Genomic DNA, 27,855 nt, shown 5'->3' with positions numbered 1-27,855 from the left:
TATGTTAGGAGACTTAGGTCCTATTCAAATCTTTTATTTTAGCAGGCTGTCACCCTGTTTATGTTTACCACGTGGCCTTACATACTTTGTGGTGGAATTTTGGTCTGCTTGGTTTACATGCTGCTACTAGGGCTCTCACTAGTTTTTGCTGGTTCTCAATTGGAGGCAACGGGTATAGTAATTTTCCCCTACTAATGCCCCCTGGGTACCTCAATGTCTCTGGGTGGAAGAGGAGCATGTCTGGCCTGTGGGGACAAAGAGGCTTCCCAGACTGGGCCCCTTTCTGTGACTGCAGCCCCACCTGCCGTGGTGTCTCTGGGTGGGTGAAGAGAATCTCAGGTTTACAGGTGTTAAGTGGCTTCCTGCAGGGGCTGCTTGCTGAAGCTGGGTCCCTTTACTGGTTCCGCCCACCCACACAGATGCTTGGCAGAAACAAGCATCTCAGGTCCATTAGGAGAAGACAAGTGATTGCCATGGCAACTTATTTTTGGCAGTGTTCCTGATCCATCCCACTCGCCAGCAGCACCGGGCTTGCCCGATGTTGTCAGAGGGACCCCCATTCAATCCAGAGGAGGAATGAGCCTAGGTCATTTTCCACATTCCAGTTTTACAACTGGAGCACTTGAAAGTTTTACTTAAGTCTGAATCCTTGATATTGATTCATTTCATGAGAAGAGAGTTCATTTAGTTCAGGGAAAAAGCAATTGAGAAAAGTATATATTAAACGTATTTCCATTTAAACAGTAAGCATGGGTCAATGAGATATACAACATCATTTGAGAGTTGATATGAAGTAATAACACTGACAACAAAAGCCACTTTGACTCATCAAGTGATTTTCTATTCCAAGTACTTAGCACTACTTATGTTATTACATCGTACTACCTCCAATGCTTAAAACAGCCCTACTAAAGAAGGAATCATGCTCTTCATTTCACAGTTGAATAACTTAAAGGCCAATTGTTTAAGCAGCTCAGAGAAGAATGTGCAGGTGGTAGGTATGAGAGACATGAATGGAGGGGCATAGCCTTTCAGAGATATAACTTGGAAGATGCAAAATAGTACAAATGAAATGAATTTCTAAGACAGTCATCATAGTCACAAGTCAGTGGAAAGTGACAAGCCACTGCCACACGAGCAGTATTTATAACTTTAGATTTCAAAGGAGCCTTGCTCTCCTGATGCCCCGTTCCCATCATTTTTACATGGGTTTCTCACAGTTTTTTCAGCCTGTGGGCTCTTAAGGCCCAAGGTGAAGGCTGACATTAGCTGCTTCTTCAACATTTTGTAATTTTTGTGGCATGCTTTAAATTTTGCCTGTGGCAGTGCCCTACATTATAAAGGGCATTTTCCCTTTAGGATCTATTGGAAAATATGAAAGAAAAGAAACGCTAACTCCTAACAGTTGACATTTCTCACTGTCTCACTTTTCATCCAAGGAATCCAGGCAGCAAAATGTTCTTACTTTGAGAGACAATGAATCATTTCTAGCTGAAACACTAATGTCCACAAAACCAGCTTGGCTCCAATTAAATGAACAAGTGTACTAACCTTCACGAAGCTATTCTGACATTGTCCATCACCGCTGGGGATTAGGAAGTTGTTGTCAAAGCTGAGCTCCAAGTGTTTACTTTTGTGAGTAATGACCGTCCAGGAACATCTGCTGTTTTCGGGAAAATTCTGAGGCCAGTGAGGGGATCTGATTGTACCATTATCGGAATGAAATATTCCACCACAACCTGAAATATTGCCATGTAAAAAGCCATCAATCTGCAAGGAATGTAATTTTGGAAACTCAAGACTTCTACAGAAGGAACATTTCTAAATGTGAGATTTCAGTTCATCATTTTTTACAAGTGATCATCTTCCAGTCAGGTGCACAGCAAGCTCTCTCCATAAATGGAAAGATGAGTTAAATTGAGAGAAAATTTCAGCTGTTACAGTTGTGTTACAATGATATTGAACTCAACCAAGAACACTAATTCTTGCCATAAAGAGGATAGATTTCCATCCTGTCTTCAAACAAGAGCTGTACTTTTATTCTCTTTGAGGCTATGCAGTATATGTAACCTGGCAATACAAAGTTTTGTATTTTACTACCATTAACACATGAGAATATTACCCTACAGTCCATTTGCAACTCTACCCTAACTCTAACTAGAGAAAGTGATTTTGAGTTAGGGAAAATTATTTTATTAAGCAATCTGGCTCATTCATATTGAAACTGACTGATGGATCAAAATTAATTACATGGATTCAAAGGAAGAAAAATCTAGAATTTTCATACTTTTAAAACATGTACTTAAGAGATGGCAAAGAAAAATATGAACTCAAAACAAAATGAAGTTAAAGAGGTATTCTCTGAATCTTTTGCTGTGAAACCCTTGGAAATCAGGGATTCACCTAAAACTCCCTTCTGACTTCAGCAACAGCCAGTGGTTGTTAACGAGGGAAAGTCTGACTCAGTCTACAAAGAGCTTCATAATAACTGTAACTCTACCAGAAAGAATTGTCTTGTGTGATATTCAAGATTTCTGGAAACCCATAATAAAGTTTCTGATACAAGTCCTTATATTTTCTAAGAATTTTCACAATGTTTATACTTTCTATGCACAAAAACTATTCTTTTAGAATGAAATCTGTCATATTTTGACTCAGTACCCATTCACTATAGAATTTGTTCTAAATGATGAATCTCATCTTGTCACCTTCCTTTTCAAAACTCTTCAATAGTTTCCCATTGTTCAAGGGATAACATATAAACCAAGGCTCTTTATGTTGTGGACTTATTTTCCTGCCCTCAGCTCACCACCACTCAGCATTCTGCTTCTAGGCTCCAGATAATATCAAGCACTTGGGATTCCAACTCATCTTTCTATTACTTGAGATTCCCGGGTTGTGCCATACCCTTTTGCCGATGAAGGCAAGCATCAGGAAGTGTTGAGATCAAAGTTTCTGGACTCAGCTGCCTTTATTCAAATCCTGACTACCAATCATCAGCTATGTATCTGGGCAAATGATGAACTCATGCTTCCTCAGTGTCTGCCTACGCAAAATAGAGACGCCAGGTATTGACATTGTGTTATCCCACCAAGGGTTGCTACATGACATGACATGTGCAAATATTTAGAATTAAGTCTGATATAAACTAGGTACAAAATGTACATGAGTTCATAATATACATCACTAAAAAAAAAAAAAAAATCAAATGCAGCAAACGTTTCTTTTACCTAAAGTTTGTGTGTTCCACGTAGCATAAAATCCACCACCTTGCAATGAATGGTCTGAGTTAAAAGTCACGACCAGTTGATTGGAACCTGACTGTATTGTCCCAGGGTTTGAATTTCCACAGTATTGTCCTATGATGGGTGATTCAGGGGACCCACCATTCCTCACAGTGACAGAGTCCCAAGCACAAGTGGTATGGGGTTCAATATCAAAGTCACTAAATGTGAGCTGCAGGAGAAAAAAGAAATGAGTTATCAGTGAGCTTTTATCAACCCTGATGAAGATAAGGCCCTTACAAATCCTTTTATTTTCTTTTAATTTTTATAATTTTGTATTTTTGTCTCTTATTTAATTCTGCCTTCCCCTCTACTCATTTTCCTTATTGAAGGTTCTCTCGGAAAATTTGAGAAAAGACATTTCCCTAGTTTGGGATGGCAACTCATATTAAGAAAATGAATACACTTCTCTCTAAGATGTAGAATTATCTTCTATGTATATCTTTCCCTATGCTTAAAAAAGAGATTTCACTCTTCATTAATTATAGATGCCAATGTATGTGCTCTAGTGAGAGAATGTTAGGGAAAAACAGTGATCTCATTGTAGAATCAAAGCCTTCTCTAATCACTTGCTTACTAAAAGAGCTCCATTTCCATGCACGACAGGCTATTGTGGTTCTATGGTCTCAGAAACATTTCACTCAGTCATTAGCACTCACAGTGATGGTGTGCCCCTGTGGCGCCTCCAACAGCCAAGAGCAGTGGGTCAGGCTGTCATAAGCATTTGGATAGTTGGGGCTTGTGATCACTCCACTCTCACCTATCTGTATTCCACCACAATCTGAAATGAGATTGGTAACCCTCTCAATTACACAGAAGTAAAAACAAGAACCTGTAAAGCCAAAGTAAGTGGTAATCATAGCCATCAGATATTGTGATTAGAAACATAATAAGGCCAGGCATGGTGGCTCATGCCTATAATACCAGCACTTTGGGAGGCCAAAGTGGGCAAAACACCTGAGGTCAGGAGCTCAAGACCAGCCTGGCCAACATGGTGAAACCCCATCTCAACTAGAAATACAAAAATTAGCTGGGCATGGTGGCATTTGCCTGTAGTCCCACGTATTCAGGAGGCTGAGGCAGGAGAATTGCTTGAACCAGAAGGCGGAGGCTGCAGTGAGCCGAGATCATGCCACTGAACTCCAGTCAGGGCGACAGAACAAGACTCCATCTCAAAAGAAAGAAACCATATACACACACACATATATATGTATACATATTTTGTATATTTTTTGTATATATATGTTGTGCATATATATGTGTGTATATATGTATAAAATAAATGAAATTAAATAGAAGAAAAGTAAATTTGAGTAGAAGTTTAGGAATAACAAAATTCCATACAGTATTAGCATAAAAAATTGAAAATTGAAAAACAAATACATTTCTGAAGCATAATATGGTCTGATGTTCAATAAAAATAATATCGCTTACTGAAACCTGACTCTTTTCTTTGAATGTGATGAAGGAAAATCAACTGGCAAGATGGTTGAGTGGGTAAATAATCAATTTCACTCCTTCTTTCAACCAGCCATTTGTTTATAACACAAAGGAATGTTAGATAAAACCATAACTAAAACACATTTTGATTCATAGCCAACTCAATGGAAAGAAAAGCAGCTCTCCAAAATCTGGCAGCAGTAAGTGTACTCCAAGTGAGAGGAGTGAAACTCAAAGAATGACAGTCTGAGAGGCTAAAGAAAGCATGCATGGGTCCCAGGGTTGGGCTCTGAGGTTTTGGTGACCAGGTAGGAGGAGAAGATAGGGCTCTGGGTCTCCACAGAAGGAAGGACTGGAATTGAAACTTTTACATGAAGTTGGGAATCTAAACAAACCGGCATACTCGTGAAAAGGGACTAGAAAACCTCCCATAGCCAAGGGAAGCAGTCAGGAGTAGTAGGGCTGGGTTTTCCAGCACAAAGTCTGAATTTCACATATGCAAATCCAACACAAAACACTAGCAAATAATATCCATTGTATGTATAAAACACACATCATGACGAAATAGGATTTATCCCAAAAATGCAAGGATGGTTTACCAAGAGAAAGAAATCTTTCATATAATTTGTCATATTAACTTATGAAAGGAGAAAAAGTTGAAACATCTCAATGGATGCAGAAAATTATCTGATAAAATCTTATGCCCATTTACATTTTAAAAAAGGTTTTTCACACTAAAGATGGAAGGGACTTTCTTTAACAAAAGATATTTATTGGAAACTTAAGAGCAACCAATATATTTAATAATAAAATGTCATAGACAGTCACATCCAGGTCAGAAACAAGATGCTCTATCATTCCTTCTGTTCAATATTCTGATGGTGGCCCTAGCTAGCAAAATGATGTAAGAAAATGAAATGAAGTATTACAGCTGAAAGCAAAAAGAACTAATATTTGCAGAAGACATGATTGTTTACACAGAAAGATCAAAGAGAATCTATAGACAGCATATTAAAACTAATAAGAGGATAGCCAGATCTTTGGACTAAAGATACATGTATGCAAATTATAATATTTCTAGATATCAGCCACAACCAATTAAAAAATGTAATGTAGAAAATCTCATTGATAATATTTAAAAAACTAATAGCTATGTAGAAATGTCTAATAAAATATATAAGAAATCTTTATAAAAAATCATTAATCTTTATAACTACTTTTATCAAGATCTTAATTATAACTCTTACCTGTAAAGGAATACTTTGCAAGGAATCCAATGTGTTCTATACGTTCATTGGTGACAAAGTGTATCCATACCTGAGAATAAGGTATAACCAGTGGCAATGTAGGCTTTGAAGCACCACAAAGTCTCCACATCAGGGGCCCATCAGCATCACCTGAACAAAATAATATACCAAGTTTTATTATTGATATAGCTTTTGAGAAATACATTCAATGAATTTGGTGAGAACAAATTTCAAGATATTCATTGACACACATTTAAATTCTGATTTAGTAGCAGACATTGCACAATGTTTCTCTGTCTTTGTCAACCGCCAAGGAAAGTCCCTCCAAGAGGGTAAAACAAACACAAAAAATCAAAGCAATTTTAAAATGAACCTCTCTCTATTATGGACACCATTTTGTTCCAATTTGTGTTTTCATAGCTATTTCGGCATATCTAATCAGAGATACAATGAATTAAAATAGCACTTTTGGACACACCTTTTGTAGGGTGTAAGAAATATAATACCAACAGTGATCAAATATATCCTCAAGATAAAGTGATCATTGCCTAAACTAGGAAAGATTTCTTCACTGTATTCAATCAACTAAAAAGGACATAATATTCGGCACTCAGGCCAAGAGCTGTCAGATCTGAGCTTGATATTTTTTATGAAGATTACTTTTCATGGATTTGATGAACATGTATAGAGCATCAGCAGGACTCTCATTTACCTGCTTTCTTTTTATTCTGTCAGATAAACATCACTGACCTTCTAAATCAATGATATATAATATTTTAACTGAACAAACTATTTTAACTAAACCTGAGCAAATAAAGAGAAGACAGCATTTAGCTGACTGAAATTTGAGATACAGCTGTTCTGCTTAAGACTACAAGCCCGTAATTTTGAACCAGGTAGAGGGGGTGAGGGTTTATCAGAATTCCATGGAGAACATTCTCAAACCACAACTTCTCTTTCCCTCATAAGCCTTTTTAGATTCCTCAGCCTGAGAGGTGGGAGGACTCTCTGGCTGAGGCCCTTGGTCTGTGGATATAGGCTCTATCAAATTCTCCTTCTTGAAAATCCTGTCGCTCAGGTTCTCAGATGTAACTAACAATGACCTCTCAGTTTCTCAAGGACTTCTCCACCAACTAACTGATGAGCTTCTGCTGCTTTCAACCTCCTTTTCTTAAAATTTGGGATAACACAGAACTCAGCAAAACTTTGACAGTATGGATGATTACATACTATTTACAATATTATTGTCTTCCTCTATCTACTTGTTTATTTACTGAGAAAAAAGTGTCAGCATAATCATGGAAGCAACCTAATGAATAGTCTACACCTTGACTATAGGAAAGAAAGAAAATTGATTCATCCTCCTTGAATATAGAGGTTTAAAAAATTTTCAGAGAATTACGGTTTATTGAGTACACCGCAATCCTTTTCTATCACGAAAACCAAGACAAATGACTGCTTTGGGGTTATTTCCCCAAATAGCTTCCATGTGTTTCTCCATCTGGTATATTGCAAAACTTCTTTTAACTCCTAAGGCCTCAGGAGAATTTCACAGCCCCTTCATAAATCCTGGAAGTTCAGGAAACTGCCAACACATGCTGAGCATGCTAAGTCCCAGTCTCCTTGGAAAGGAGTCTTGATAGCAGTGGACTCTCTCTTCGGCAAGAGTCACATGCCAGGAAACGAAGTGACTGTAACACAGGGTCTAGTAGTACAGTGATCCGTCTCACTCACTGTTCCTGGGGTTCGTTTTCCTCAGCTGGGCATACGCAGAATTATGGCTTTGAACAGAGTTCTTTTGGATCGTATGTACCTATGTTAGAGCCATTCCACTCCCTTCATTGTTAGTGGTCTCCAAGCATAAGAAGAATATTGTAGGCCAGGCATAGTGGCTCATGCCTGCAACCCCAGCACTTTGGGAGGCCAAAGTGCGACGATCACTTGAGGCCAGGAGTTTGAGACCAGCCTGAACAACATAGAGAGACCCCATCTCTAAACAAAAAATTTTAAAAATTAGTTGTATGTAGTGATGTACACCTGTAGTCCAAGCCACTTGGGAGACTGAGGCAGAAGGATCACCTGAGCCTGCGAGGTTGAGACTGCAGTGAGTTATGATCACACCACTGCACTCTAGTCTGGGCAAGAGAGCCAGCTCCTGTCTGAAAACAACAGCAGCAGCAACAACAACAAAAAGATAAAAAGAATATTGTAGATAAACAGGAGAATGTGTTCTTAGATAGAACTCACCCACTCGAAACTCAAGAACATCAAATTGACAGTCTTGGTGACTTTCTAGGTAAAACTCTTCAAAATGAATGGAAATGGATGAATTTTCCTGATTTGGATTGCTAAGAGTCCATTCGCAGTTCAGGTTTCTTGAGTAATTCCTGACTCCATCATAGCCAGGAGAAGTAAAGTTTCCTTCAGGAATATTTTGAAGAGACCCACCACACACTAAGAAAATACAAGGCAACAAAGAAAGTAGTAGTAAGATTCAGGCCACAACAGAAGAGATAAACAATACAGGAACAGTAATTAAAACATCAACACTACTGCTTTGATTTGTTTTTCTAGATGCAGTCAGGGTTATGGGTAAAAGGCATGCAAATTATGGAAGTTTCTGCAAGTTTATAAAGGAAAGATGTGCAAAAGTCAACAACTTCTCTATTTTCCTGTTGCTACAGATTAAGTGGTTGGGGTTTGGCTCTGTATCAGTAGGTTCAAACATTGAGGCCTACTGTTCATTAATATTTAATTTAGAGGAATACATAAATATAATGGTGGCAGGTCCTAATGGTTTGATTAGCAATTCTCCACTTGATCTAATAAATTAACTTAAATCCAACAGATAATAGGACATTGACTTGCCAATGAATTTGCCCCCTTTTAATAAAGGAACAGATGCTTCTTGTACCAATGAAATAACTTAGCGTTTTTCTTTTAATATTCACTTCCCCTTCCAAATTTTAAAACCCTTAGATAAAAACACCAATCCAGGAAATAGGATATTTATAATTAGAGGCCATATCTTGCTTAATTTTGGAATATTCTATATCATATCAAACCTCCCACTTATTTTCACTGGAAATATGTGTGTGGATAGATGACTAGAAACAATAAAGTCTGTTCTGTCCCCAGCAAAATTAATTCCTCTCTGAGACCAAGTTACCCTCTAGGAGGTAGATGGTTTCTTTCAGCACAAAAGAATTGACCAGGGACTATGGAACGGGTCACCAACCCTCATGGTAACATGACCTGAAACTGTGCTAGAAGCTCATCTAACAGCATTAAAAGTTTTAAATTCACCATAGCAGTTTCTTTCTGAAATCAGAAAGCTTTTTTTCTGTCTGCAGTGCGTTTTTGATCTGCTTATGTGTGTTTGTCTTATGTCAAAGATTCCAAGTATCACTAAAGGGAAAATGGATGGCTTTGCTGCCATTGACAGTAGCTGGGGGCATCTGCAGTGCACCTGATTAAAATGAGGTGCATTTCTACTCACAATAGCAAAGACTTGGAACCAACCCAAATGTCCATCAATGACAGACTGGATTAAGAAATTGTGGCACATATACACCATGGAATACTATGCAGCCATAAAAAAGGATGAGTTCATGTCCTTTGTAGGGACATGGATGAAGTTGGAAACCATCATCCTCAGCAAACTATCACAAGGACAGAAAACCAAACACTGCATGTTCTCACTCATAAGTGGGAATTGAACAATGAGAACACTTGGACACAGAGTGGGGAACATCACACACTGGGGCCTGTCGTGGGGTGGGGGATGGGGGGAGGGATAGCATTAGGAGATATACCTAATGTAAATGGTGAGTTAACAGGTGCAGCACACAATCATGGCACATGTATACATATGTAACAAACCTGCACATTGTGCACATGTACCCTACAACTTAAAGTATAATTTAAAAAAAATAAAAAATAAGATGAGGTGCCTTTACAACATCCTACATTACCTGCATCTTCACTGGAGGTATAGGAAGCAGTGAAGCCACCATATGGCCTGGATCCATCCGTGAAAAAAATGACTCTCACTGTGTTTCCTGAAGATTTAATCTCATTGCTTACATTCACACTACTACACAGTTTCTCTAGCTGCGGTGAGTTACTTCTAATGCCATTGAATACCTGTTGGAAAAAGAATTTAACCTTTAGGCACACAATCAATCTTACTGCATATTTCCTAGAAGATGATATTCCCAGCCCAGACCCACTTCTTTCTATGGGAACTCTGCCCCAAAATGAATGACGTAACAATTCAGGTTTCTATCCCAGTGCCACAAGCCTCTATGTTACCCTGAGCACATTTTGTGACCACAGGGTGATCTCACTAGAATGAAAGTATTGCAGTAATGCCTTCCTGCCATGTGGTGATAGATTAAAAGCTGCTACACACTTTGCAACTGGAAACTGTGCTCTCAGTGTAAAGGAGATGAGCCATCGTGCTTACAATGTGGTCTGCAGAGATCACTGATGGGCAGTTTTTCTTAACAATGCATCAGGACCTTTTTTTATTTGGAAGGGAAGCTGATGATTTCATGTATATAATAAAGCAGATATTTTTCTTTATTTACTTCAATTTTTATTTATTTATTTTTTGAGACAGAGTTTTTCTCTTGTTGCCCAGGCTGGAGTTCAATGGCGTGATCTCGGCTCACTGTATCCTCCACTTCCCAGGTTTAAGCAGTTCTCCTGCCTCAGCCTCCCAAGCAGCTGAGATTACTGGCATGTGCCACCACGCCCAGCTAATTTTGTATTTTTAGTAGAGACAGGGTTTCACCATGTTGGTCAGGCTGGTCTTGAACTCCTGACTTCAGGTGATCCACCTGCCTTGACCTCCCAAAGTGCTAGGATTACAGGTGTGAGCCACAGCACCCAGCAAACAGATATTTTTAAATACCTTGAAAAGTAATTTGAAAAATCAATCTCCATATGCAATTAAACATAGTTCTTTCCTCGTTAGTTGTGGATTCAAAGCTTCAATTTCCTTACTTATTTGAATTTCTAAGAATAGATTATTATTGACTCTAAAATAGTAAATAATAACTGTAGTCATTCACATAGTTACAATAATTGGCAAACTATTCTTCCAATGCTTTACAAAATCAAATGAATTTGTGTGCCTGGTTTTCACAGTTCAAAAAAAATCTAGATGAAATAACTGAAAAATAATTCATTGATTGAGTGATTGATATTCCCATTTTTAAAAGGATTTGAATGACTCAAGATTAGAAATAATGACTCAGACTATGGCACTAACAGTTATGCAGAAGGAGAATGCACTCCACAACAAAAGATCTCTTTAAATTTACTATAATTAATCAAATTTATCTCTCTGGGGGCTTCTGGTCTAAAGTGTCTTCAGGCTCACTGGACCAGAAGAAGAGTTTGCTATCATTTACTGAGCAGACAAAAATGCCAGTCTTTGCTTATCATCCACTCAGCCTGTCTTATCCAATCAACACAATACCCTTCCAGGCAGATAACAGTATCCCCGTTTTCCAGATTAAGACACCAGAATTCAGAAAGATGATGTAATTTGCTGAAGTTCAAATAACTAGTAATAATAGAACTCGGATTCAAACCATCCCTCTGATTCCAAACGATGAAGTAATGCATAAAGAAACAGATGAGGACTAATATTTCTATAATGCTGAAAACAGGAATGGACACCACATTGCTGGAATCAAAAGGGATTAGAACCAACTATAAGGTTAATGGGACATGTTGGAAACTGTGATCAGTGGCTCTTATCCTGCCTCTGAGTCTGCCTTTGGCATAGAATCACCATGACTGAACATGTTACAGTCATCCATTTATCACATGGACTTCTGCTGTTAGAAGCAACCAGAATACAATTCCCATCATTGTCCTCTAATCCCTTTTGTACTCAGAAACTACAACTCTCAGAGTACAAATGGATAGGAAGCAGGCACGTGAGATTTAGGATTTGCTATGAGCAGGGACAAAATCAGACACAGGTGGCATAGCTTTTTGTTTTCTCCATCTGTACAGAGAGTCAGATAGGCAGGTGGGTTTAGAGAAATTTTAGGCTCAGTTCAGCTGGATACGGTATTAGCCAGGAAGTAAACAAATGAAAGTTAAAGCTGCCTCCTCTGCACCAGCAGATCTTCTTTCTTCTTCACTCTTTTCTTTTTTTTCTTTCTTCTTCTCCTTCTTTTCTCTTTCTCCCACTCCTTCTCATTCTCCTCCTCCTTCTCCTTCTCCTTCTTTTCTCCTTCTCCTTCTTCTGGTTCTTTTTTCTCCTTCCCCTCCTCCCTCTTCTCCTTCTCTCTCTCCTTCTCCCTCTTCTTCTTCTCCCTCTTCTCCTCCTTCTCCTCCTCCCTCTCCTTCTTCTTCTTCCTCTTTCATCTTTCTTCTTCCTCTTTTGGGCAAGTTCTCAATCAAATAGAGTGGGGGCAAAGGCCAACCCACATGTCTTTGTTTGGAGCAGAGTAAAGAGGAACCAAAATAAACATTGAACATATAAAAATATACTTCAAAAAAGGAATGTGGACATTATACTAAAGATTCAGAAAAAAAATTAATTCTGAAAGTGATTCCTTGCTGGAGTTTTAACCTCCCAAAGAGCAAAGACCTGTGGATATGACATTTGCAGGTTTGTAGTTTTCCCTGATTAAAGAGTCAGGGTCCCCTCATGCATACAGAGATGCCAGTCATCCTTTTGGTAATTCATTCTTAAATATGAATGAACAGCCAAAGATCAGCAGACATTTAGGGAAGTGACTAATGCAAAAGGCAGAGACCAATATTAGTAAACAGGACATAGGAACATGAAGAAAACTGATCCCAAATAAGCAACACAAAACTTCAAAATTATTATTAATATATTCATAGATATATAAATATATCAAACATATAAAATATTTAAATATATACTTTTCAAAGATTGATGGTAAAATAAAGATAATTTCAGGTATACCATTTCTCAAAAAATGTATTGCCCTTGCCCATTTCCTTGGGGAGCTACAAGAGGGTATGCCTCACCAAAAGAGGAAATTAACCAAGAAAGGGACGTGCATAGCATCACAAAGCCAGCTTTCCAGCCCAGGAGAAGAATGAAGGAGCTTGCACATGTAATGGCAAAGGGAAATTCTGAAATGACAGCTAGCATCAGGCTTGTAACTGATGGACAAAGGCTCAAGGAAGGATATTACTGAGGAAAAGAAATGGAACTGATATGTTTTACTACAGAAGGTAAAGATGCACACCTGGGGTGGAAAGGGTGTGGAAGAATTGGTGATCAATGCATAAAACCCAAGAAAATGTAAAGAGGACATGATTATTATTCCTTAGGAAAACAAAAGCAAACGTTACCATAGTACACTACTTGGCTCAGTTGTGAATGGTGTCTACATAACCACGGTAATGTCAACTGAATGACAATTTAAGCAAAAGCTGTGACATATGTATTTTGGGAGACAATTGGGAAAGCATATAAACTGTGCATAACCCATGTGTGTTTGTGGTGGCAGGGGGGTGATTTTCATCTTCCAGAGTTGAATGTGGATAGATAATGTCCAAAAATGCAAGAAGTACAGGAATATTATTTAGAAATAATGACATAAAACCAACCAGCAGTAGCTGCAAGAGTTGTAAGTTGATAATTAAGGGATAGGGAGATGACAAGTAAGATCTGCTTTGGAATTGTGGTTGTGGCTATAACTTTTATCTTTATTTGAGCTCTAAAACTATGACTGTTCATATTCTCTTTCCTAAGGATATGTGAACACTCTACTTGTAAAATTCCTGATAATCATTATATTCAGTATGACTTAAACTACGAAAATAATTTCAAAGGTAAAAAAAACTGTTAGCATATACATCAAAATTTTAGTAATAGATGAGTAGAATTAAAAATACCTTTATATTTTTTATTTTCTGAACTCTCCAAATATTGCTCAATAAGCATCTATTATATTTATAACCGGAAAAATGGACTAAAATCAGAATTCAAGTGGATTTATATCTCATGATTACAAGTACATAAAGTATGCTTTGCCAAGAAGAGATGAGAAAACGAATCAAAATATGGTATAGTGGGAGTGGCTATTATTTTTTCTACTTCATCTTTGTTCATATATATTCAATCAATAATAGGAAAAAAAGTTTCTTATAATAAACAATCTTAGTCCAAAATTTCCTGGCTCTCAAATAAAAGAAAACCCACTTGGTTTCTTATTTTCAAGATTTGAAAGACAACAGTTCAGTCCTTCAGATATTAGAACTTGGAAATAAAATTTGAAGGTTGAATGAGATCATTTTACGGCAATACAAAGTGGTCATAAGATACAAAGATATTTCATATTTTTGAAATTCACTACCCAACAGTTGACAATTAAACTGACAACAAAAGTGGCTTGTTACTAAAGGTATAATGATAGTACCTCTGATACCCATTCATTCAACAATTATTTATCTCTATTATGTACAGGCACTGGGGATTCAGTGAATCCACAGCAGTAAATGAAACTCTGGCTTGACCTCAAGCCGTATTCTCAAGCCATGGCTAGAATGCTTACATTCTAGTCGGGGAAGCAGACAATAAACTGATGAACAAATCAAAATAATGTATGGCAGCAGGTGTGAAGTGCTGTAAAACAACATGGCAGAGAAGGGTCAGGCCAGGGTGGGGTCTGTAATATAAGGTACTTAGACCTTATGGATTAAAAGGCATTCGAGCAGAGACCCCAATGAAGTGAGGGTGTGGAGCAGGCCATCTGAGGAGGGGCATTCCAAATGAGGGCAACAGCCAGATGGGGAGCATCTCAGCGCATTCAGGGAACAGAATGGAGGCCAGGGGTGGCTGGATTCCAGCAAGCAGAGAGGAGTTTGAGATAAGACAAACAGATAGAAGAGGGAGGGGCAGCAGATAAGTGGCAGCCAGGTGGGCCACAGGTGCAATTTGGGATTTTCCTCTGAGTGAGATGAGAAGTCATTAGAGGATTTTCAAAGGGAGCAACATGATCTGATTGAGGTTTAAAACCATCAGAAGCTGCTGTGTTGGGAATGTAGGGAGATGAGAGCCGAACCAGGGGCACCAGGTGGAACTTCCTAAAATAATCCAAGTGAACGGTGGGGGTGGTAGTAGTAGATACGATGAGAAGTAGTTCAATTGTGGATATTTTTAAAGATACACCCAATGGGACTTGCTTATAGGTGCCATATAGGGTGTGAGAGGAATGATTCCAAAATAGACATCGAGATTTTTGACCTGAACAACCAGAAGTATGGAATTATTTACTGAGATAACAGATACTGCAGAAGGGGTAAGTTGGGTGGAGAAATTTACTAATATTAATCCAATCTACCTATCTACACACACATATGTATGTATAGTACTTCACAGTTAACAATCTATTTGTTATTCACACTCAGGGATCTCATGTGCTTTCTTTTACTGCAGGAAGCAGAGAGTGCTGAGGGCACAGCTTAAACCACTGGAGTTTGCGACGTGGAGGCCACGTAGCAGTGCTTTCCCACCAAGAGGCCCTCTGCACCCCTGGAAAGAGCAGTGATGACACAGGACCACCCATCTGCTCAGAACTTTCGTGGTGGTTTGTGCCGTGACTCTGGTCCCATTCAACTATGTGCTGCTGTAGGCTTAGCTTCCCACAGCCTCCCCAGTTTTGCCATTTGTCATTATCACTCACTCTTAAAATTTATTCTATGACCCCGATGCATGGAGTGATAGCGGTTAGCCTCTTAAAACAACTTTTACAATTATTTTGACAGGTTACTGTGATTTTGTTCTCTCAACAATACTTAGAATTTGAGTTATAGTTGCATAGATGGCAATTTTCCTGACCTAGCTTTCTGACTATAATTCATGGGTCAGTAAACTCTTTAAACGATGGAATATAACATCTCAGGCTGCAGGGAACACTTACTATCACATGCTCATTGTTGCAGGATGGATGCGTGGCCAGCCTCAGGTTGTTAAACGTTAGGGTGATCTGCCTTCCCTCCGGGGCGGTGATTCTCCACTCGCAGATCCGGCCATGAGGATTTGGGTTCGGGTAGTTGGGAGAAGTAAATGTTCCAGTAGAGCCCTGAAGATCCCCACCACACTCTGATGTGGGGGAAAAAAGCCAAGATCAAATCAGAATGTCTTTCATCAGGAAAGCTCTCAAAATTCAGGTATTTAAAAATTAGCCTTCCAGACAAAATTATTCTCCATATTTATATATGTGCATAAGGATTTTAGTGAACATATACATTCACTTTTTATCTCTATTAATATTTAACCCTGGCTTCCATGGATGTTAGTCCACAGACAGCAATTTAATTATCATCATGGCCCAAGAAATGAGAGATCAGTGACTGTAATGAATTTAAGAATCAGGAAAATCGGGCCAGGCGCGGTGGCTCACACTTGTAGCACTTTGGGAGGCTAAGGCAGGCAGATCATAAGGCCAGGAATTCAAGACCAGCCTGACCAACATGGTGAAACCCCATCTCTACTAAAAATACAAAAATTAGCCAGGCATTGTGGCGTGTGCCTGTAACCTCAGCTACTCAGGAGCCTGAGGCAGAAGAATTGCTTGAACCTGGGAGACAGAGGTTGCAGTGAGCTGATATCATGCCATTGCACTCCAGCCTGGACAACAGAGCAAGACTCCATCTCAAAAAAAAAAAAAAATCAAGAAAATCGGCCAGGAGTGGTGGCTCACACCTGTAACCCCAGCACTTTGGGAGGTCAAGGCAAGACCTCATGTTTACCAAAAAAAAAAAAAAAAAAGAGGAAAATCAGAAAGTTAATGTTAAGTACTCAGTTTTTCTGAACAAGATGTTCATTTCATCTGAGTGTGTCGGGTTTGCAGTAAGACAAATTCTGAGTAACTACAGGACTTTCTTAAGGCGGGCATTGCAGTGTGACTCTCATCCTTGTATTATATCTCTCGTGAAACTAGTTATTTTCCCTTATAGCATTGATCACAGCTGTAATTTTTCATTTATCACTGTGACTTTTTGATTGAGGTCCAAGAAAATAGGGGTCATGTTTTGTTTTGTTTTTCAAATATTGTAACACCAGTGCCTAGCACAGTGTCTGTCCAATGCAGGTGCTCAATGTTATTTTGAATGAATCAAAGACATCACCTTCCATGCTGGATTCAAATCACAGTCTGAATCCTGAGGCAGTCAGAGAGCCATCTGTGACAAACCTGACCACAGCAGTATTGCTAGAAGTATCTACGCTGTCAGGAATGGTGTTTCCACAGTATCTGCCCAAGATGTTTCCTGTGAGAGGCAAATAGTTAAATATACATGTCCAGGTGATTGATTTCTTTTAACCTCTATTCGAGATGTCCTGTGTATACAAAGAAAATAATAAAAAACAAGACCCTGCCTATGAAGAAACATTAATCTCTGTCAAGACAACAGGAAAACATGAATAAAAATGAACATATTCAAATATATGAAGAAGTGAAAAAAATGCAACCAATTAGGGGAAGGATATCTCAGCACAATGTGGAAGCCTTGCTCCTTTGGTTGAAAAAATGATCTGAGACAACAGAGTGACAAATATCTGCCTTATGCCACCACTACGAGACATGCATGGCCCCTTCCCCTTCTCAAGCTATAGAACACCCCTCAAATAACCGCATCATGTGGCAATGGGATGTCTCAGTAGCAAGAGGTGCCTTCCCAATACCATTGCTCTCCTCAAGTGGCCTCTAGGGTGGGCTATATGACACCTGGGCTCTAGGCATCCATTGTTAATGGTAGAATTGAGGGAGAGAATCGCCAGTACTGCCCAAAACTCATTAGTCTGTACTTCTCTGCAGAGTATAGACATGCTTTTGCCTTTCTTGGAAGTGAAGAAACTTCAGAGGCTGAATAAGTACATGTGAAAATAAACACCCAAAAGAGAGCAGATATATTTCACTAACCAGAGGTATGATTGTCCCAGATCTCCACAAAGTCTTTTTCACAGCCAAAGGAATTCTGAAGGTTAAAATCTTCAAAAGAGATGGTGAGATAGTGTCCGGAGAGCCCCTGAAGATGCCACTCACAGAATAAGTTGTCTCTATATGGAAGTGTTGGATGTCCAATGCTTTCAACAACACCGCTTTGCCCTGTTACTCTTCCCCCACACTGAGCTGCAAAATAAACAAACAAACAAACAAATAAATAAATAAATAAATAAGCAAGCAAGCAAGAAAGATTGATTCTATTACAAATTTTGTTTTCTTCATTTCACCAGCACATTTGAAAACTTTTAGGTGCCAAGTGACTCTGAATTGAAGTTTTTAAAATTCTGAAAATGGTTAGTGCTTTCCTCATTATTTGAATTCTACCATTGATGTAAACAGAAATGATACCACAAGTCCAATTCAATAATGGGAAACAGAAGATGACGACTAAATGGAATATTCTATAATGTCACATTAATTATTTTGGGACACTATGTAAGAGCTATTAGTTGCAAGTAAGTTTCATCTCAAGACCAACTGATAGGCTGATCTGGCCTGCCTAGTACCCTGTGTTGATCCTAAAGACTGAACCCATGCTCAGCTGGAAGGGGTACTGTGGAGACGCCTGCCATTTCTAGTTTTACTCTCAACTAAACAGTTCACTACAGTAACTGATATCTCAGGGCCTTGAAAATTACTCTTCAATTATGTCTTACTAGCTGGGTGTGATAGCTAATTGAATTATATGCAGCTTGACTCAGGATATAACATGATCTATGGTGTAGTTAAACATTGTTACCACTAGTCTTTCTGAACTTTCACTGTATTAAATATTTGTTTGGTTTGTGTCTAGACCTATTAGATATCAAATTATGTGCTATTGTGACCATATTACAGTGAATCTTAGTGAATCTTCAACAAGCAAAGTTACCGCTCATTTTTTAAATAAGGAAATCAAAATGTGGAATAGGCATATTTGCTTTCTTTTTTTTTTCTTTTCTTTTTTTTTCTTTTTTCTTTTTTTAATTTTTTCGAGACAGTCTCTCTCTCTGTCACCTAGCCTAGAGTGCAGTGGTGCCATCTCGGCTCACTGCAACCTCCGCCTCCCGGGTTCAAGCAATTCTCTGCCTCAGCTTCCTGAGTAGTAGGAATTACAGGTGCCCACCACCATGCTTGGCTAATTTTTGTATTTTTAGTAGAGACGGGGTTTCACCATCTTGGCCAGGCTGGTCTTGAACTTCTGACCTCGTGATCCACCTGCCTTGGCCTCCCAAAGTGCTGGGATTACAAGCATGAGCCACCATGCCCCACTGACATGTCTGCTTCTTATCCAGTGACTGATTTGATACTAGAGACTCAGAGAAAAAAATAAGCTTAATTATTTTATATATGATGAGGAATTCAAAGACACTGTTCTAAATATAGTTATCTGGTTCTTAAATAGTTTTATTACTTAAAGTAATAAACATACTGCAGTTCTTCCTTTTCCTTGGGGGATACATTCCAAGACCCCCAGTGAGTGCCTAAAACCTTGGATAGTACCAAACCCTATACAGACATATAGACTATTTTTTTCTCTATTTATGTACCTATGATAAAGTTTACTGTATAAATTAGACATAATAAGAGATTAACAACAATAATAATAAAATAGAAGAATCATAACAGTATACTGTACGAAAAGTTATGTAAATGTGGTCTCTCAAAATATCTTGGTGTGCTGTACTCACCTATTTTGGAGCCTCTGTTTACTAAGGGCATTTAAACCATGGATAAGAGAGAACTACTGTATTTCATAGTTAGCTGAAGAAACAGGAGTTTAACTACATATATTTCTTCACAAATAAGTTAGAGAAAATATAAAATATTCAAGTTTACTAAGATTATGTTTTAAAATGAAAACTAAAAGAGAAATTAAAGTTGACTAATGACTGTGGTTTCAAAAATTTACACACCTTACTTATTTCTAGCATTAAAAGATTTTTAAAATTAGGCAAATAGAAAGACTTATTTTTAAAAAGTCATGGTTTTAAAAAATGTTTTAACATATTCATTCTATAATAACTCTTTTATTTAATATAAAAATGTTTCCCAGGGTTTTTATAATTTTGTGTTTTACAGTTAAGTCTTTACTCCATCTTGAACTAATTTTTGTATATGGTACATGGAAGGGGTCCAGTTTCAATCTTCTGCATACTGCTGGCCAATTCTCCCAGCATCATTTATTGGATAGGGATCTTTTCCCCACTGCTTGCTTTTGTCAGCTTTGTTGAAGATCAGATGCCTGTAGGTGTAAGACCCTATTTTGAGCTCTCTATTCCATTCTATTGGTCTATGTGTCTATTTTTGTACCAGTACCATGCTGTTTTGGTTACTGTTGTCCTGTAGTATAGCTTCAAGTCAGGTATTGTGATGTCTCTAGCTTTGTTCTTTTTGTTTAGGATTGCCTTGGTTATTTGGGTTCTTTCTGAGGTCCATATGAGTTTTAAAATAGTTTTTTCTAGTTCTGTAAAGAACGTCATAATAGTTTGGTAGGAATCGCATTGAATCTGTAAATTTTGGGGAGAAGTATGGCCATTTTAATGATATTGATTCTTCCTATCCATGAGCATGGAATGCTTTTTTCATTTGATAGGGTGGAGGATGGGAGAAGGGAGAGGAGCAGAAAAAATAACTATTAGGTTATAGGCTTAGTACCTGGCTGATGAAATAATCTCTACAACGAACCTCCAAGCACGAATTTACCTATATAACAAACCTGCACATGTACCTCTGAACCTAAAACAAAAGTTTCAAAAAAATTATTACCTATAGAATACTTGGCCTTGAATCCCACATGTGTGGGGCTGTTGTCAGATCGAAATCTCAAATACATAACCTCTCCTGAGGACCACTGACTGCTGGGCAAAGACGTCCCACAAAATTTGGAAAGTATTGGTGCATCTGAATCCACTCCATCCCGCAACTCAAGGTAGTTGGAAGTACAGCTGAAGTGGAAACAAAATTCTGTTAAATTTACATGGTCAAATGCCTTATTTTGATAATGACAATCTCACTTTCTTTGAAGATATTATTAAATCATTGTTTCCTAGCATAAAAGACTATGATAGAATCAGCATAAGCCACGTCACTTTAAAATGCTGTATGATATTTTTCCTAATAACACATTCTTTTATTAGTAGGTCAAAAGACAGGTTTTACATGTTCTACATTCAAGAATATTCACTTCCCTTCCATATTCTGTATTGGTTTTACAAATATAAATGTTGTTTTCAAATTAGTCCCTATGAATTTCAAAAAACAACAAGTATTTTGCTCCACACAATGATTTGATACATTTCACATGACAAAGATAAATTTTCTAACAGCTCTGTAATTGGGACTAATGGAGCGTCCCAACTGGAATTTTCCGTGTCCATAAACGTAGATAAACATGTATCTAACATTTCTTCAGGGAGTCACATGAGCCAATTAATGCTCCGTGAGTGGAAGAGTAAGTAGTATTAGACCCAGTGCCAGAAATAGCAACACAAGCTCTTATATCCAAGTTTTGCACCACAGCTGCATTCATGCAAATGTACACATGCCTTTGTTCAAGGAAAGATAAAAATGGTTTTTTTTTTTACAATCTATATAGTTTTTCTTTCTCTTTAACATAGTAAGACTTACTCTCTGTTTTGTAATCCTTTCAGAACTCTTATTAAATAAAGACTGAGAAATTATACTGTGCATGCTTTAGTACTGTTCCCACACTGGTGACCCCTGGTGACACACCACACAAATTCCCATTTGTTAAACAGATGTTTTATCATTTGTGACACCGCATATGAGGCTAGGCAAATAAATATTCATCTATCAGAAACACGATATATTTCCTGTAGGAGGAAGAATGGATAACATCAATCTCAAGTAGCCACCCTCAGTGTCCCTTGCAGGAAGTGTCTAAGGTCACAAGGGACCGTATCCATGTACATAACCTGCTCAGCTGATGGGAGAGTGACTGGCCGACTGTGTTTTCAGGCCTGAGCCATTAAGCGTTTCCCTTTTCCCCTAGATTTCCTTGCAGTGTGCTACTGAAAGAAATGGACTATTTTGAGACATGACAGTTAAAAAATACTAACTTTGGGTAGGAAAAAAGATGAAAATGGAAGTGACATACTTGGGTGTTACTTCAATATCGAATTGATCTTCAAATTGCAGCTGAATGCGTGTTTCCGGTGGAGCCGCTAAGATCCAAATGCAATCAGCGTGCGGAGGGTAATTATCAGGGTGGTTGGGGGAGGTCACATACCCAGCAGAATCAGCATCATGGATGTAGACATTGCCCCCACAGGCTGTCAGCAAACACAGTTAAATCAGTCTACAATCTGGTGAAGGGGATTCAATCAATGGCCACAAATCATCTTTTAAAGTCAACTTCTCTGTATTTTGTCTCTATTTCCCTTCATCTATTATGATCCTCATTTTCTTTTCCAGCAAACAAATTCTCAATATGCTATCGAGGGAGCTACCAGGTGTGACCCTTTTTAATTTGCCAGACCATCTATTCTCATTGGAAATTTCATTCTTTCTTAAAGCCAACCAAATGATTATGGTACATGGTGCATGGGGCAGAACATCACAGAAGCATGAATAAATATCCACCACTTCGATAAGCATGTAAGTATGCTAGCAGTTACAGTCTCCCCCTGAGCATTCAGTACAGAAGAATGATGCAGAGCTGTGATCTTGGTATATTTAAAAGACTAAGCAGATATATCTTTGCACAACTCTGGGAGCATTCATTCATTACGTTTCTTCAGGATTTAGATGCATTTGAGAAACAAGATCAATGGCATGAGACAATTTATTAGCCATGTTATGTCAGAGGATAAAGGAGCTTTTTAATATTACTGTTCTAAAAAACCAAAACATTATCACAAAATATTTCTCTGTTATCAATAAATATTCTTTGGCATTTTCAACAAACAAACCAGATAGGAGTGAAAGTACTTACAATGCCAATGAAACTAACCTGTACAATCACTTAGCCGTACTCATACTTGATCTGCTCAACTCTAGCAATATTTATGTCCACTGTCACTCATCCACTTACAGTCACATCCTGAATTCTGTCAATACTTCCAACTCCCCCATCTCTGAAACTCTAAATTGCAAATCCCTTTGATGAGCTCCGACTCCCTTGCTTTGTGTCTTTCCTTCAAACTTCCCTTACAAAATACCAACTCTGTGGCTGTGTTCAATTCAAGCCATTCATTCATGGAAATTGATGCCCCTGCAAATATATGTTCTCCCATCTCAACACCACCGAGCAATTCACCCATTACTTTTCATATAAACTACAACGGTTGTTTTGAACTTTACTCCCTAAACCCTTGACTTTCCCCATTTCCTCTTGATTCTAAGCACATTACATTAGGCTCTATTTTACAAAGAAAGTAGAAGAAATCAGAGGAGAATCCCTTCCATTTGTTACCCCTGATTTGTTACTATCCTCAATAAATTCATCTGCATCTCTACACTCTATTTTTCCCTCTGTACATTATCTTCCTGTATCTCTGGATCAAGTTCCCATCCTATTGTCACCTCCAGGATCTTGCCCTATTTAATCTCTCTCTCTCTCTGTGTGTCTGTCTGTCTGTCTCTCTCTTTCTCTCTTTTTGCCCTTCCTTCTTCAACCCTATGAAAGCTCTCATGTTCTCTCAAGTCACCTCACAGTTATATGCCCAAAGAACTTTTTAAGTTCTTACTTTATATCCACAGCATTTAACATGGTTGATCACATTGTCCTTCTTGACATTTTTGTCCCTTGGCTTCTGTGACACCAAGCTCTTCTCCTCCTTTTACTCCTCGCATCATTCTTCCTCTGGCTCTTGGGCGCCTCTCTCCAGGGCTTCCCTGACATTGCTGGAGGCCCTCAGGAATCTCCTGTAGGCCTTTCATCTCACTCTGAATAATTCCCCAATTGCTGTCATACATCCTCATGACTTAAACGATAAGCAGTCTGTTGATTATTCCCATATTTACAGATTCAGTGTAGACCCCTGCTCTGACCTCCAGACTTATGTTCTGGCCACTTACTGGGCATCTCCAATGGAGGTAATTCAGAGATTTCAAACTGAACACATCTCAAGTGAACACTCTCATTTGCTCGCCAACCAGAGTTCCACACCTGAGTCTGCTGATGACAGCATCGGCCCCTCTTCCCATGGACACTCTGTATCCACCTTACTGCCTTATTTTTCTCCTTGATACTTTTCACCATATGGCATCTTACATATTTTAATTATTTATTGTCTGCATCTTAACACTAGAATTAGGCCTCATGAGGACATGGATTTTATTTACTGACACATCCCCAGGACCTAATACAGTGTCTGTCCCATGAAAAGTTCTTAATAAATGTCTGCAGGATGAATGGATCCATCCAGCCAAAAACCTAACAACTGCTCCTAAGGCTCCTCCCATCCCTTCCCTCCTGCCTCACATCCAACTGACCTCCAAATTCACTCAATCCCATATTTATAATATCTTTGATATGCCCTCTCTCCTACCTTCTTACTGCCACTGCCTTAGTTCAGGGTGTAATTTTTTTCCCTAAATTACTCTTTCATCTGGTCTCTCTCTCTTTAGTCTTCCCCGCCTCCAGTGATTTCAGTGTTGCAGCTACATTAGTGTTTGTAATCTGATCACACTGTTCAGGCTTTGGAGCAAAATCTTCCAACGCTTCCCATTACCTTTTGATTAACATCTTAACTAACTTAGGGTGGCGTCCATGGCCCTGTACACAGTGATTCCTGCCTGCTTCATCACTATTATGTTTACTTCTTTTTGACTCTGTTCTCCAGCAGTAGTAAATTCTTTCAAATTATTGAATATGACTTGTAACATTGAGACTTTCTATGCACTCACATCTTTTTATCACTGGCAAATCTCTTCATCTACTTCCTCTGGAGTCCTCTCTGATGTCCTGGGCTGAAGTAGGTGTTTCTATTCTGTGCATTCCTCTTTCTAGCACTTATTATACCATATACCATGTTCTTTTTTTTTTTTTTTCTTTGAGACAGGGTCTTGCTTTGTCACCCAGGCTGGAGTACAGTGGTATGATCATGACTCACTGCAGCCTCAACTTCCTGGGCTCAAGGGATCCTCCCAACTCAGCTTACTGAGTAGCTGAAACCATAGAAGTGCACCACCATGTTCAGCTACTTTGAAAACTTTTTTGGTAGAGACAAGGTCTTCCTATGTTGCACAGGTTGGTCTAAAACTCCTAAACTCAAGTGATCTTCCTGCCTTGGAAAGTGCTGGGATTACAGGCATGAACCACCATGCCCAGCCCTGTATCATGTTCTAATTGTGCCTTTGCTTGTCTGTCTCCTCTAACACACTGTGAACTCCTTGGCAGAACTTGGTGGTTTGCATGATGTGAAACACCTTGTAAATGTTTGATTAATTAATCAAAAGGCCTATTAATCAGGTGAGAATAAAAGGCATCTATCACAGGGTCCTAGAAATCTCAATCAACCATAGCAAAGGAGCGTCTCTGGAGAAAAATGGTATAAAACTAGGTGACTTGATGTCAAAAAATGTTCACAAAAGGACCTAGGTTAAAGGCTGAGAAATGGGAGTGGCATGGAAGTAGATATAGTGGGAAGATAGCCAGATAAATGTGGGAAGTAGGAGGATGGCTATAGTTACGGAACATGGTTAAGTTGGTTAAGTAGAGAGAACTAAGAGTGATGCTGTTGTTTCAGGTTGCCAACAAGAGGTTGTGAAATTCAGACTTTTAAGTCTGATGTTAACAGCAGTCATAATAAGCTTTAAGAAAGACAGGGAGGAAGTAATGGCCATAACCATACTTGCAGGAACAGTGAATCCACAAAGGAACAGAAGAGGTGCAATGTCAAATACACCCTTAGTGTATCACTTAGTGTATTTGAATTACCACTAAATGTTGACTTTAAAAATATAAATCAAGACTGAGTCTATTGGTTGGGGATGGTGGCTCACTCCAGTAATCTTAGCACTATGGAGGCCAAGGCAAGAGGCTCACCTGAGCTCAGGAGTTCAAGACCAGCCTAGGCAACATGGAGAAATCCCATCTTTACCAAAAATACAAAAATTAGCTGGGTGTGGTGGTGCATGCCTGTAATCCCAGCTACTAGGGAGGCTGGGTCAGGAGAATCACTTGAGCCTGAGAGGCGGAGGTTGTAGTGAGCTGAGATCGTGCTGCTGTACTCCAGCCTGGGAGACAGAGAGAAACCCTGTCTCAAGAAAGAAAAAAAAGACTGAGTCTATAATAAACAAAAACAGAAAAGTAGAGTTATGTAGGATGAGCTGACACCTACTCACTAGACTAAAGACACTGCTACTTTTGAAATGCTTTGGTACCAGGTGAAAACTGCCCATTCATGACTCAGGTGCAAAGCTCAGCATCAAGAGAGGGAGGGATGAGAAGATCCCAGCTTAGAAAGCAATGGTGCAGGTGCCCACCGAGCTGCATTAAAGCTCCCTCCTTGTGCCAGAGCTCTGTGCACTGGGAAGTGACCAAAGCTGCTCCTTCCCTGGTGTTTTGAACCTTACTCAAGCTATTTGATTATTTTTGTGTGTCAGTTGGTGAAGACTTTTACTTATCTCTTTTACCAAAACAAAGAAATCATGTTGACTTTAAATCTCATACAATGTGCAATAAAACATATGATTTCATTTACTTTTTTATTGCTGTGCAGTATTCCATGGTATATACGACACATTTTCTTTATCCAGCAATCATTCATGGAGCCTTATGTTGATTCCATAACTTTGCTCTTGTGAATAGTGCTGTGATGAACATACGGGTGGAGGAGTCTTTTTGGAAAAACAATTTATATTCCTTTGGGTAGATGCCCAGTAGTGGAATTACTAACTCAAATGGTAGTTCTATTTATAGTTCTATGAGAAACATCCATTCTGTTTTCAATGGGGTTGTACTAACTTAAATTCCCACCAAGAGTGTATAAGTCTTCCCTTTTCTCTACATCCTCGCCAACATTTGTTATTTTTTGACTTGTTAATAACAGTCATTCTGATTGCTGTGAGATGATATCTCATTGTGGTTTTGATTAGTGATTGGAGCATTTTTTCGTATATTTTTTGGCCACTTGAATGTATTCTTTTGAGAAGTAACTCATGTCCTTTGACCACTTTTTAATGGAATTATTAGGTTTATTTTCTTGTCGATTTGTTGAGCTCCTTATAGATTCTGGATATTATCCATTTTTCAAACGCATAGTTTACAAATATTTTCCACCTTTCTGTAGGTTGCCTATTTACTATGTTAATAGTTTCTTTTGCTCTTCAGAATCTCTTTCGTTCAATTAAGTCTCATTTTTCTATATTTTGTTCTGTTGCATTTGCTTTTGAAGTCTTATTCAAAAACTCTTTGCCTAGGCCAATGTCATGAATAGTTTTTGCTAGGTTTGCTTTGGGAATTGTTATAGTTTCAAGTCTTACATTTAAATTTGAATTCATCTTAACTTCTGTATATTGTGAGAAATAGGCATCTGTTCCATTCTTCTGCATATGGCTAGCCAGGTTCCCTAGAACCATTTACTGAATAGTGTCTTTCCCCATTGCTTATTTATGTCAACTTTGACAAAGATCAATTGGTCATAGGCATGTGGCTGTATGGCTGGATTATCTATTTTGTCCCATTGATCTATGTGTCTATTTTTGTGCCATTACCATGCTCTTTTGTTTACTATAGCCTTGCAGTATACTTTCAAATGAAGTCATGTGATGCCTCCAGCCTTGTTGTTTTTGCTTAGGATTGCATTGGATATTAAGGCTCTTTTTTGGTTCAATATACATTTTAGTATTTTTTTCTAATTATTTAAAAAATAGTATTGGTAATTTGGTAAGGATTGCATTAAATCTGCAGTTTGCTTT

The 27,855-nt window shown here is 38.5% G+C and overlaps 1 protein-coding gene across 1 annotated transcript in view; it reads right to left on the bottom strand.

The window, feature by feature from the left end:
• Window positions 1-27,855, bottom strand: part of CUBN (cubilin (intrinsic factor-cobalamin receptor)) — a 315,183-nt gene that overhangs the window by 72,392 nt on the left and 214,936 nt on the right. Inside the window, 11 exon segments of the mRNA XM_011963893.1 lie at window positions 1,552-1,739; window positions 3,231-3,456; window positions 3,944-4,065; window positions 5,972-6,121; window positions 8,219-8,425; window positions 9,946-10,117; window positions 15,901-16,082; window positions 17,111-17,251; window positions 17,905-18,114; window positions 20,737-20,915; window positions 22,088-22,262. Coding sequence (XP_011819283.1) covers window positions 1,552-1,739; window positions 3,231-3,456; window positions 3,944-4,065; window positions 5,972-6,121; window positions 8,219-8,425; window positions 9,946-10,117; window positions 15,901-16,082; window positions 17,111-17,251; window positions 17,905-18,114; window positions 20,737-20,915; window positions 22,088-22,262 — 1,952 coding nt within the window.

The sequence above is a fragment of the Colobus angolensis genome, unplaced genomic scaffold (genome assembly GCF_000951035.1).
Source record: "Colobus angolensis palliatus isolate OR3802 unplaced genomic scaffold, Cang.pa_1.0 Scaffold63, whole genome shotgun sequence".
NCBI lineage: Eukaryota > Metazoa > Chordata > Mammalia > Primates > Cercopithecidae > Colobus > Colobus angolensis.
The sequence above is the reverse complement of the archived record's forward strand: the minus strand, read 5'-3'. Positions and strand labels throughout refer to the sequence as shown.